Source organism: Marmota flaviventris, chromosome 7, assembly GCF_047511675.1.
Source record: "Marmota flaviventris isolate mMarFla1 chromosome 7, mMarFla1.hap1, whole genome shotgun sequence".
Taxonomy (NCBI): domain Eukaryota; kingdom Metazoa; phylum Chordata; class Mammalia; order Rodentia; family Sciuridae; genus Marmota; species Marmota flaviventris.
The window spans coordinates 143,237,941-143,251,338 of record NC_092504.1 but is presented as its reverse complement, the minus strand read 5'-3'; the positions used below and the strand labels follow the sequence as shown (position 1 = coordinate 143,251,338).

Here is a 13,398-nt window from a genome sequence, read left to right as displayed (position 1 = left end):
ACGTGTTTGAACACTAGAATTCTTTTGCATTTCATCAGTGTGCTGCAAATTTGTAATAATTTGCTATACACTCACACGTTTCCAGGATGCCTATTGTTTATGATGATCAGTCTGTGATTTGTTTCTGTGTGGTGTGTTTAAATATTCTAAGTCAAAAGGATTTAGGAGGTTGATACATAAAGACACACATAAGCAACACAAATTTAAATATATGTCATCAACTGAATCTCTTCAAAACCAATCTAGAGATGCTGTTTGAGTCTCATTTTTCTCTGGAAAGGATTAATTCAGCTATCTGCCTGTTAGATTCCTGAATTATTATAGTAACAGCTACATTGCAACCCACTATTTAAAAACATTAGAAGAGCTGGACATGGTGACACACACCTGTCGTCCCAGCATCTAGGGAGGGGGGCACAGGAAGATCTCAAGTTCAAGTCCAGCCTGGGCAATTTAAAGAGGCCCTGTGTCATAAGTAAAAAGGGCTGGAGATGTAGCTGATGGCAGGTGTCCCTGGGTTCAATGTCCAGTACTGCAAGAGAAGCAGATGGGCAGTTTTGTTAGTGCTGCCCTTGTCCATAGCACTGCCGCTCAAGAGTGGGGAGCTTTGAATGAAGAATGTCTCAGGGAGAGTCCTCATCTGAACACCTACATTAAAGCCAGGAGAACTGTTTGTGCAGATTCAATTGCAGCTCTAAGGAAAAGATCTGTATATTAGGAAACCTTCATGATGATATATTAATAATTTAAATCTTTCTGTGCCCAAGAACAAGTAGACAGCAGGGAAGAACAGGTGGGCAGTAAGTGGCCACGTGGATATTCAAAAAAAGCAAAAAGATGTAGTAGACATCAAAGTCACTCTAGAGAAACCAAGAAGGCCTTGATGGGACAGTTAGTAGGTCAGATGTGACTGAAGAAAGGACCAGGGAGCTGGAGGAACCCTGAACAGAAACTTCTGAAAATGAAAAGCAAAGAGACAAGACCCACAGTAACTTCCAGGTGCAATGAATGGTGCACAATGAGAACCCAGGGACTCGGGAGGCTTACGCAGAGGGGACCCAGGCCAGTCTGTGCGACATACCAAGATTCTGTCTCAAAGTAAAAGTCAATTAAAAGGGCCAGGATGTGGGCTGGGGATGTGGCTCAAGCAGTAGCGCGCTCGCGTGGCATGCGTGCGGTCCAGGTTCGATCCTCAGCACCACATACAAACAAAGATGTTGTGTCTGCCGAAATCTAAAGAATAAATACTAAAAAGTTCTCTCTCTCTCCCTCCCTCCCCCCCCCCCTCTCTTTAAAAAAATAAGGGCCGGATGCAACTCAGTTATACAGCACCTCGGGTTGAATCTCCACACCACCAAAAATAATGCTCACTGGTGGCACGGACGACTGAGAAATTTCCTGAATTAGTGTCAGACACCAGATCACAGATCAGGAAACTAGGGAACATCAAGCAGTAAGATAAAGGCCAAGATATCCACACTAGTGACGTGTTTGCTGGACACAAACTATGTGCCTCAAAACCTTAAGTGCTGAAGTCCCAGCCCAGTACTTCAAACTGCGACTGTGTGGACATAGGGCTTCCAAGGAGATGGTTCAGATAGAATGAGGGTTTTAGGGAGGGTTTTAATCCAATCTGACTGCTGCTCTTACAAAATGAGGAAATCTGGACATAAGGACACACCAGGGGCACCAGTGAGAAAGGCTAGGGAGCCAGAGTAAGAAGGTGGTCATCTGTAAACCCAGGAGACACGCCTTGAAGAAACTAAGCTTGCCACACCTTCATCCTGGACTGCAGCCTGTGGGACTGTGAGAAAATAGCTTGCTGCTGTGGGAGCAGCCCAGTCTGGGGGGTCTGTTGACGGCAACTCCAGCCAACCCATACAGTCTTTAACCTGCAGGCCCTTTTAAGGTGAGCACTTTCAAACTTAATACCAGTATGGTTTCTTTGTGATGTATACGTGGATTGAAAGAAAAATTTTGTCCACATTATCCAATAACCAGTAATAGATAAAAAAATAAAGTGTACAGAAGACTTTGACTCCATCTCCATTAGAGAAACACATGTGCAAATATAAAAACAAATATGACTTTAGCCCACTTAGTTTAGCCATTTATACATTAGTATAAGCTAAGTATAGTTTGTTCCACTAATAAAACATGTAGAAGGGTAACATCAAGGCAGGCACAGTGCTGCACGCCCCTAATCCCAGCTACTCAGGATGCTGAGGCAGGAGGATCCCCAGTTCGAGGCCAGCCCAGGTGACTGAGATAAACCCTGTATCGAAACAGAAACTAAAAAGGGCTGGGGATGCAGCTCAGTGGTAGAGCACACCTGAGTCAAATCCCCAGTGCCAGAAAAGAAGAAGGTGGCTCACTACCAGGGACCTCCTCACGTCCCTGCAGAGCAACTAGGATTGGCAGCCATCCACCTAGAGAAGTGCCCTTGTGGGAACTCAGGGGCCCAGATCACAGGCTGCAGGATGCACGGTGAGGAGTGCTGTTGATGAGGGCAGGCCCACACCCAGGTGGCCGGCCTGTCAACTCTGGTGCTGCCTACAGACCTGGAACTGGCCTGAGCCCCTGTGCACCTGGCCACCGCACCCCCACCCCCAGGCCTTGGTGCTACCATCAGCACTACTGCCGAGGGTCCCAGAGTCATGCCCACTTACGTGCCGAGTGCCTGGGCTGCCAGGCTCAGTTGCAAGGGCATATGCTGAAGAGCTCTGTAACTTGGCCCCAGTACTGCCCCCTGCAGTCTGAGAGCAGTCCCCCCAACAGGAACCCATTGGAAGGCATGCCTGTCTGTGCCCCCAGAAGCAGCCTGCAGACCCCTCTCCCACAGCAGGACCTGAAACAGCTCCACCCCCACAATTGATCCCAATCCCTCCCAGTTACAGGTAAGCACAAGTTGTCTTCCTCCCAGGGACCAACAGGGAGACACAGGTATCCATGCCCGCAGAGGCAAGCCAGCCAACCTTGGTGAGACTGCAGATCCCCAAGGAGCCCCGGGTCCCAGCTCCAGACCTGCTCAGCTGTGGTCCAGAGGCAGCCGTGCCTGCCCAGGAAACCAGCAGGATGCAGGCTGCCTATGCCCTGGGCAGGCTGCAGACCTGGGTCTCGGCTGAAGCAGCACTGTGACGCAATTCTGGCCCTCGCAGTCCACGTCTGGGGCCACTCCTGCCAGTGCAGGACCCTCCCCGGGAGCTAAGAAAGCCATAGGAAAAACAATCTAACCAAGGAAGGGAAACCTCTGGGCACTGAAACTCTGAGGCACTGGTGAAATCAACTGAAGAAGAAAAACATCTCACACTCATGGATTGGAAGAATTGATTTTACCACAATGTCCATGTTGCCCCAACTAATCCAGATAGTGAAAGCATTTCCTATCAAAACTCCAATAGCATTTTTCACAGAAACAGAAAAACAATCCAAAAACCCTCAGGGGTCCACAAAAGACCACAAATAGGCAAAACAATCTTGAGAAGGGAGAACAACGTCAGAGGCACTACACCTCCTGATTTCCATTACAGTCATCCCTTGGCATCCATGGGGATGGTCGCAGGACCTCCCACGAACACCACAAGCCATGGACGCTCAGGGACCTGGCGTTAAGTGGCCCCGTGTTTGCACAGAGCTGACGCACACCCTCCCGTAGCCTTTGGATCATCCAGATTTCTTCTTACCTAACAATGTAAATGCCACTGGAATAAGTGTTCTACTGCGTTGTTGAGGGAATAAGGACAAGAAAATGTCTGTAGAGATTCCATAAAGATGCCATTTTTCAATGACCGGTTGGATCCCCAGGTGGAGAACCCAAAGATACAGAGAGCTGTCTGTCTCTTACAAAGTGAACAACAGATATCAAAACAGTATGGTGGGGCATGAAAACAGACCTGCCGGCCAAGAGAACCACGAGAGCCCAGAACTAAAGCCAAGTGACCTTTACAAAGATGCCAGGAATAAACCCTGGGAAAGGCCATCTCTTTATCAAATCATGCTGCACAATAATGTAGGAAGGTAGTGATGGCTGCACAATATTATGAATGTATTTTACAACACTCAGCTGTGCACTTAAAATGTTGGGATGGAACTTTTCACCATGAAAACATTGGAGGAAAAAAAACAAACCTTATTTTGAATTCCAAATTAAAAAAAAAAAAAAAAACTTGAAAAAAGTTTTGAGTCTTCCCTACCCAGCTGTGTAGTGACTCTCTAGGTGAGTAGGAGATGCCTGCAAAGAGTAATCAGCACTGCCTTAAAGGTCCCAATCATATTTCATTTTCCTAAGCAAGAGAGACTTTTTTCATGACTTGAATCACATTGATCTCAATCATTTGATTTCTCTTTTCAATAAAATCAGATTAAACTATCAAAAAATACAAAACCGAGCCAGTCACAGGGGTGCACACCTATACATAATTTCAGCTACTTGGGAAGCCGGGGTAGAAGAATCCCAAGTTGAAGGCCAGCCTGAGAACTTTAGTGAGACCTTTTCCGAAAACAAAATGTAAAAATGGACTGGGGATGTAGTTCAGTGGTAGCATGCACAAGGCCCTGGGTTCAGTTCCCAGTACCGCAATAATCAAATATTTTAAAATATATTTTTATACATTTATAAATATGTTTTCCATACTTTCACATATTTTATAAAGTGAGAAGACCTGGTCGTTGGTACTGCACAGCATGAAAGAGGGTTTCCTATGGAAGTTACTCTATGCTTCACGAACATACATCTCTGCTGGAATAAGGTTCCACACTAATCCAGTTCATCCTTCAACATCTGCAGGAGGAGGATTGGGAAATTTGAAGAGAACATACTCTCACCTGGAGACTAGTTCATAGCCCACCAACTTAACAGATCACAGGGAAAAGAAAATCATTGAGCATTAGAGTAACTGGTTAAACTAGGTTTTGACTGTTAATATAAGAAGCATTACTAGCTTCACCAAGGGCACACTGAAATCATACACAATTACTAAGCATCAAAGAATTTTTGCTTGCTTTTTTGATGCTGGGGATTGAACCCAGGGCCTCATGCATGCTAGCCAAGTGTCCTACCCCCAAAGAATATTGAATGTTTTAAAACTGTAAAACCATGGGATAGCAATCTCAATCCGAAAAAATAAATTTAAAATGGAAAGTAACTTGAAATTTTAAAAAGTGCCTCTATTGGGATTTTCAGATAAGCAGAACCAAAAGGATATGGAGACAAAAACCCCAGACATTTATTATGAGGGAGTAACTCACATGATCCGGGAGACTAAGAAGGTCCAAGATCTACCCTCTGTAAGCAGGAAACCCAGGAGAGCCAGTGGTCCTTCTACCTGGACCCTGAAGGCCTGTGAACGGAGGAGTCAGTGGTCTTAATTGCAGTCCATTTTCAAAAGCCCAAGAACTAGAAGCCCCAATGTTTGGGGAGAGGAGAAGATGAATGCCCCCTTCCAAGCACAGAACAAGCCCACCCTTCTTACACCTCTTTTGTTCATTTCAGACACCCCATGTTGGAGGATGGCCACCCTCACTGGTGAAGGCAACCCCCTGCACTGGCCTCATTCCCTTGCTCATCCCAGACACACCCAGAAACCCTGTTTCACTGCATCTGAGCACCCTCAGCCCAGCCCAACTGACCTGCATCAGGCATCACAGCGGCAAACCCATCTTTCTGCTCAAGGACCCTTCTCTGCTGTGCCTCCTCTCTCTCCTCTGACCCCCGACCCCCACTGCCCCTCTGCCTCTCTCCCAGCTCATTCTCTCTCACGCTCCCTGTGCCACTGCAAGCCAGTCACCCCGTCCCACCCTTCTCCACTTCACCTCCGTGTCTCCCCACCTCACTCTTAGGGAGCTTCCTAGTTGTTCTTGGTCTCTCTTCTCCTGATTGTCCACCCCATCCCAGCATCCATAACCTCTGAGGAGGCAGGGTCCATCTACAGTGGGGCAGGGGAGATGTACTTGGTGGATGTGAAGGGGAACAGAGAACACTGGTGTTGAGGACGGGGTGTGTCACTACACACTCACACCACCTCCAGGACTGGGCCTCCATGAGGTGGTGCCTGACCGTGGGAGGCTTGGGGGTAGCAGGCTGGGTCCAGGCCAGTGATGGGGCATCTCAGGACAGATGCTAAAATTAGAGAACAAACAGTAACAAGATACTGGCTCTGTCTCAAAGTATCTGCCCACAAAATACTTATTAATACAAAGGGTAAGAGAATAACTCTTCTCAAAGAGGAGGAACCTGGCAGGCAGCCCCTCAACCAAGTGTTCAAAGTTAACACCACCAACGTGAGGCACTGGGGAGGGGGCAGACAGCCTCACAGCCAGGCCGCTCCCCCAGAAGGCACAACCTGGTCATCCAACACCACCTGCCAAATCCAGGAGGGGCGCTCTACAAAGTAACCTGCGGGAACTCTACAAAGGGGTCAAGAACTTAAAATTCAAAGAAAAGTCAAGGAACAACGTCCCAGAATGGTGGAGACTGAGGAGCCAAGAGCACTCGACGCAACGTGGGAGTGGCCATTCTGGGACCACTGGTGAGATCTGAGTAAGGTTTGTAGGTTAATCTGTGGCACTGGGTTACAGATTGAGCACCCCAGTCCACAAAAACTAGAACTCCCAAACGATCCCAAATCCAAAACTTTTAAAAGTATACGCGTGTGCCTGAGAAAATACTCAGCCACAAACAGTCAAGTTTTGGATTTTGGAGCATTTTGCCTTTCTGATTTTCAAATTTGGGATGTTCAAACAGTAAACTCTGTACCAATATTCCAAGATCCAAAAAACTACCTGATGTGCTTCTAAATCTGAAAGACTTCTGGTCCCAAGCATTTCAGAGGAGGGATACTGCACCTGGAATTTCCGGTATTAAGTTCACAGTCACTTGAGCACTATCTCATCATTATATAAGGTTAACACCAGTGAGGGGGGATGGAAACTCTTGGTTTTTTTTTTTGGGGGGGGGGGACGGGTATTATTCTTACAAGTTTTTATAAATTCTTTCAAACTGCAAAGTTGAAAATAAAAAAAAAAAAAAACTTAAACCCTGCCCTCACAAAACTTACATTCAAGGAGAAGGGGGAAGATAGAGAAGTATCTGTCTTCTTCTTTAAAAAGGTTAAAAATCCCCCTACATGGTGCCATGAAGAAAAATGAAGCCAAAAAAGGATACAGAGGGTCTAAGTAGCACTTAAGAAAAGACTTACTGAAAGGAGGAAGAAGGGAGATAAGCCAGAGGAGAGAATGAGCCAGTAAAATAGCTGGGGCAGAGGAGCAGCCTTGGTGCAAAGGCCCTGAGGCTGCAGTGCCCAGCATAACAGAAAAACAAGGCCAAACTGAGCCGGGCCAACCTCTCCATTGGCCAACCTCCCCGCTGGCCACCCCATTCCCTGCTCCCTGCCCTGTTCCTCCTGATCAAGCAGCAAGCTCAGCCACCCAAGGACATCTGAGTTGTATCTTCGGGGGGATTAAGTCCTAAAGTCAGTACATAAAGTTAAAACTTTTTGAACTGGCCCTAAGAAGACCCTCCCATTTTCCTAGAAACCCAACAGCCAGTGCGTCCTGCAGAACGGGAATGCCTCTGTGCCTCTCCAGGTGAACACCAGACAGAGAGGCTGGCTTGCATGGAGGCACTGTGTGTCCCATCACCCAGCACCACAGCCACCCAGCACCACAGCCGGCCAGGCAAGATGCTCTGGTTCCCACCAAAGGATCAGCAGTCCTCCGTTCCTGGTGGGGGTCACCCTGGGGCCTCTGCCACCTGCATGATTCCCGCTCTCCACAGTTACATGCCCATCTGGTGAGAGACCGATCCTCCTTCCTCAGCCAGGACTCTCTGCTCAAACCCCTCAGGCTCCCGCTTTCCACGGGGCGGATTCCAGGCTAGACTGTGACTCAGACACGGTGGACATTTGCTGATTGCAAGAGACACTAATTAGAAGTCAAAACTAAATTCAGTTTTAGGCCTTTCTTCTATAAATTCTCCACTGGACCTGTCACCTCCTATCTGTGACGAGCTCCTCATGAGCACCACAAAGGAACCAACTGCAAACTAAAAAGACGTGGACTCGACCAGTCCAGCCACATCGTCAGCCTGGCTCATTTTCTGGGCCTGGGCTCGTGGTGGTGATATTTTATTGCAGTCATACAGCACGATCATATTTTCTGGTAATAAAATTGTCCCTAGGTCATACAATGGAATCAAATTGATCAATATTTCACAGCACTGTTGCAAAAAAAAAAAAAATTAAAAAATAAAGCTTTCTGGTGTAGCTGTGATTCACTCCAAAACACACACTCTCCCCCCTCTGAGGATCCCTGAGAGGAGCCGCCTTCGATAGCACAAGGGAACTCTCCTCACAGGGGGGTGCCACAGATAAATGCAGTAGATACTAAGTCCCTTCACTCGACCAATATTTCTGAAGCACCTGCTGTGCCCGGGTACTGAGGTCACAGTGACTAACACAACAGACACACCGTGTCCTCGTGGGACTTAAGGCCTGGTCACATTCAGTTCCTTGGCTAGCAAAGCTCTCCACTTGCTTTTCCGGGTCCTCCCAAGGACGCCTAGCCTGTGTGTGTCTGCCCACCATCTCCCGACCTCTGTGCCCCCTCCCCTGCACCCCACTCGCAGCCCTATGTCTCACCACTCCCCAAAGCCTCCTGCCAAATAGACCACCTGCTATTTTCAGCCTCCCACAGAAGATATTTTTAAGCATTTTGAAATGTCATTTGCATATAAAGCCTCAGCTAATTATCATCTCTTCCTTAGAGCCTGGGATGGCCTCTCTTTCCCCACACCTGTCTCAGTATGAACCACCACAAGGTCGCACACCTCTGCTGACAGGCACCTGTTGCCCTCCCCACCTCTCCCTTCCTCGTCACGGTCACCAGCCCTAGAGCTTCGAGGGAGTCGAGGGCCAGCCTTCCAGAGCTCACCCTGCCCTTCACGCCACGTCTGACAAGAGCAGGGACCAAGGGCAAGGATCACTTCTGCTGTCGAGGAAACCTCCACCTGGGTCCAGCTCAGGACAGCAGCTCTGGTGACACCTGGCTGGTGCCAGGAAACATCTTCAAGAGCCCCCAGCAGTGCCCAGCGGCAGGAGGCCAGGAGGTAGTTTTGCTCAGCTCTGGGTCCCAGCGCCTCGCACACAGCCTGACACACAGAAGGTGCTCGTTAAATAACGGTTGTGGCTGTTCAAAGGTTCTCTTTGAAAGCTTTGCTAAGAATTTCCTTTACAGTTAAATGCAAAGAGATGAGCCATCTGACGCCTAGCTGTGTTCTGAAAACACAGCAGAGAGGGGTTCTCAAGAGTCAGGGGTGCAGATTTCAGGGGCACAGGCGCTGGGCAGGGGCCAGCAGTGGAGAGACAAGGGGGCTGCTCCCTCCAAAGGGTCAGAGTCTCAGAATATGTGTCCACCGCTGCCACTGCAGCCAGGCGTCACAACAAGTGGGAACTCAGAATGTTTCAAATGAGCAACTAAAACCCTCCGCTGTGGCCAGACTCCGGCTTCGCCTCTGTTTAACTCCCCGCCCCACCCCCCACCCTGTTTACACCAGTTTTGAACAGAAAAGGTGTTTTTATAATTAGCATAGTGTTTATATTCCAGGGGGAGCTTTCCAAAGGCTTAAAAATAGTCTGACTCCTCACACACCTTAGCCTCTGCCCCTGAAGATCTTGTTTACACTAGCATTTTCCTTAGCAAATCTTCTCCCGAAAAGGTCAAGTGCAGGTCACAAACTCCTGAGCAGGCAGCTCCTCAGGACCGGGGTTCCCAGGGCACCTCTAGGCACCACCCCGGCCTCACCCTGGCTCTTCCCAGTGGAATGCGGTTTGTTCCCGAAGATGTGAGGAGAACCCCCAACCCAGGTCTGCCAGGTCTTGAGAGCCTCTGGGATCCCGGACTTTGGTGACTGAGACATCACCTCGTCAGGGGCTGGCTTAGCCATCGTTATCCTGACCTGACCAGGGTATTCCTAAAGCCGGTCCAGGGTCCAGCGCAAGCCAGACGGAGGGGGAAACTGAGACCCGAGAGGCTGGGATCTGTCTATGCGCACACAGCAGGCCAGGGGTGGCACCGGCCTCTGACACCCCTCCGTCCCTGCTTGAACACATCCCACGATGGGGGAGGAAGACAAGGCGTCCCCAAACCCTCATCACGTTCTGCTGATTTTTTAATAGACTTTAACAATTTACTGACACCAGCGGAGCTTATAAAGTAGTTTAACTGAATTAATTAGGCAGTCACTACTTACTCCTGAGTTCCCCCTTTGGCTCGGGGGAGGCTGGCAGTCGCCTGTTTAACCCCTCACATCCCAGAAAGGCTGTCACTCACTCTCACATAAGACAGTTCACCACAGTCCCATGCAGTTTCCTTCCAAAACCCAGGATCTGGGCAGAAGATCACCTCTGTGCCTGGATCTGTAGGGCCAGAGCTTCTGGAATCTGATCCTAATAAAATTTCCAAGGGGAAAATCCCCTTATGTGGACCACACTCTTTCCTGGAGGATCCCCTGGTGATGGGGCAGCAGCATGGGAGCCACTCACTGGCCTGGCCTGGCCAATGCCCGCTCCCCCCACCCCACACCCTCCTCTGTCCCTAGCCTCAACCTCCCTCCCAGGAAAGGGAGAGGCTGACTCCTGCACTCACAGTGCAGGCCACAGCAAGCCGGAGCCGCACTGGAAATGCAGACTCTCGGGCCCTGCCACACCTGCTCACACACCATCTCCAGAGCGGGCCCAGCAGTGTCCACCCAGGGGACTCCAGAACCAGCTAAAGTCAGAGAAGAAGTGGTCTGGGTCATGGGTGAAGTTCCTTCTAGATTAAAAAGACTGAGAAACAATCCAAAACATGAAAACCGATTCACTTACACCATGTCCTTCACAGTATTATTTATGATGGAGAAAAACGGGGACCAGCAAAAAATTCCCCAGATAGGGACCAGCTGGGCAAATGAGGATACAGCCATCGCACAGGGGACCTACAGTCAGAAACAGCAGGAGGAGCACAAATCCTGTGATACCGAGGGGTCTCCGGACAAGGAGAGAACTGGATGGTGCCTCTACGCCCGCTGGTCAAAACCAACATCTAGAAGGCAAAGGGTTGAAATGTCCAGTGTCAGCGCATGGGACGGACCCGCAACTGGCTTGCTGTCTTCCTCATACTGTTTGGTGTTTTCCAACTTTTTCCATAAAGAGCACTTGCTACTCTATTAAAGGAAAACAAACATGTTTTGTTGTTTTAAATAAAACAGAAAGGTCCTGCAAGAAGCACTGCTTGGAGAGCAGACAGTCTGCGCTGGGAGTGGGCCAGCCGAGCGCCTGCCTAGCACTGAGGGGCCCTGGGTCTGACCCCCAGCAACCCAGAAAGCTCCCCTAACAGGAGATGGGCTTCTGGGCTCTGGGGCCAGGGTGTCCCTGTCGCTGCACTGCGGCATGGAGGGAGGAAGGGAGGTGCTCTCAGATGACCACTTCATGACAGTGACTTCTCCCCAGCACATAACAGGACAAATTGAGAGAAAAAACAACCCTGAGGAGCCTGACCCAAGAAAGAGGACACCCTTGGAGCAGCGCAGCCCCCTGAACACACCTGGTGGGCAGAGACTGCTCATTAGCAGGCCAGTAATAAGTCAGCTTCCAGGAACTTCTAAGCTCCTGAAGCTGGGCTTGGGCAGCAGGTCCAGCCCAGCTGGCTCATGGCAAGTGGCCTCGGCAGGATCAGTAATTACCAAGTGCAGAACAGGAACCAGGTGAACAAACACCAGCCTAGGATTAGGACCTGGCTGGCCGGGAGGCTCAGCAGGCAGGAGGGACAGCATGAACAAGCGTGGACGCGGGGATCGCAGAGCCTCCAGGAGCGCCCCTTAGTATGGCAGGGACAGGGACGGCATGCGGGTAGAGGGCACAACCCAGGCTGGGCTGCGGTGGGTATCATGGGCAGGGTGTGGGATGGGGGCATCCTTCATCCCGGCACCAGGGGCTGGAGAGGCTGGATGGAAGGAGCACTTCCTGCTGCCAAGCCGCTGCCCAGCCCTGAGCCTCAGGCAGCATCGCTTTCCACCTTGGCCAGCAAGCCCCCCCCAGGGGGCCTCCCCCACACGATGGAGTGAGCACACAACACCCTGTGAGCACTGGGCAAGCCTCCTGGACGATCTCGGGAGAAGCCCATCGCGATGGCAGGCTCCTGGGGGATAGGAGGGGCACGATGATCCAAGGTCACAGGATCCCCCCCTTCTTTGTTTTTCATTTTATGATTTCACTTGGCCGTCAGCAGGCAGTTCTCATCCGCGCTCACGGCGGATTTCCGAATGTGGTAACGGGGACACGGGTCACCAAAGCACAGGGCTTGGTGAATCCCCACTCCTCTTCTGGGACAACACGGGACGTTCCTTATTTCTTTGGCAACTCTGTGGAGCCTCAGTGTGCACACCTGGAGTCCCCACCTCCTGCGAGGCAGATCACAGATCCGAGTGCCCGAGGGGCCGCTTCCTGAAGCCCACCCCACGGACGGGCTTATGGATGTCGATGGGGTGTCCTGCGTCACCACTTTGCCGAGGGTAGGACGGCCTGTTCATCTCTCCATCCTTCCTGAGGGAGCCATGTGGCAGGGCCCATGTTGGCAAAGGAAGGGTGTGAAGGACTGTGGGAGGAAGGGCCATGGTCATAGGGCTGCTTCTCCTCCTCATCACTACACCTGTCCACACCTGTCACCAAAGCCCCAGTGCTGCACACAGACCCAGAGGGACAAGGGTGCACAGAGTGTCCAGCCCCTGACCTCCAAGCAGAAGCCAGCAAGCTGTCTGTCCCAGAACAACCTGGACTGTGGGTGCCAGGTGCCTGGCCATACCCTGGTCTCCCTTTAGCATCACACAATGGTAACTGGTGAAAAGACCATCACCTCCAACGACTCCTTTCCCAAGTGAGGCAGCCAAAGCTCAGAGAGGGAGAGTTCCCATGCTTGGGCCACACAGCAAAGGCCTCTCAAACCCCAGGCTCCTCACTCCCACTGCAGCCCAGCGGTGACTGGCCCTACCATGTGCGCTGGCCCAGGTGGACGAGTGGTGCTGAACCCGGGAAGTGACAGTGCAGTGAAGTCCTACAGACCTGGACCAGAAAGGAGCACTGAGTGTCCTTCCCCAGAAAGGTCCAGGCAGAGGCTGAAAGATGAGCAGTCAGCAGGGAGGATGCTCAGGAGACACACGGACGAGACCTCAGCTTTTATTTTTCTGGTGGGGTAGGGGAGTGGAAGGGGATCTTAGTCCACTTTCTGATACTGTCACAGAACACAGGCCTACGGGCAGGGCAGGCCAACACAGAGCTCCTGCCTGGCGGTGTGACGCCCGGGCCCCTACGTCCTTAATTTGAAGAAAAAAAATCCCTTGTCTCTCTTCAATAGCATCAGCTCCGG

At 50.6% G+C, this 13,398-nt stretch overlaps 1 protein-coding gene across 1 annotated transcript in view; it reads right to left on the bottom strand.

The window, feature by feature from the left end:
* The window catches only part of LOC139706465 (annexin A5-like), a 78,157-nt gene that overhangs the window by 41,287 nt on the left and 23,472 nt on the right, over positions 1-13,398 (bottom strand). The window contains exon 6 of the mRNA XM_071614745.1: positions 5,248-5,339. Within this exon, the coding sequence (XP_071470846.1) occupies positions 5,248-5,339 (92 nt within the window). The remainder of the gene's footprint in view (positions 1-5,247; positions 5,340-13,398) is intronic.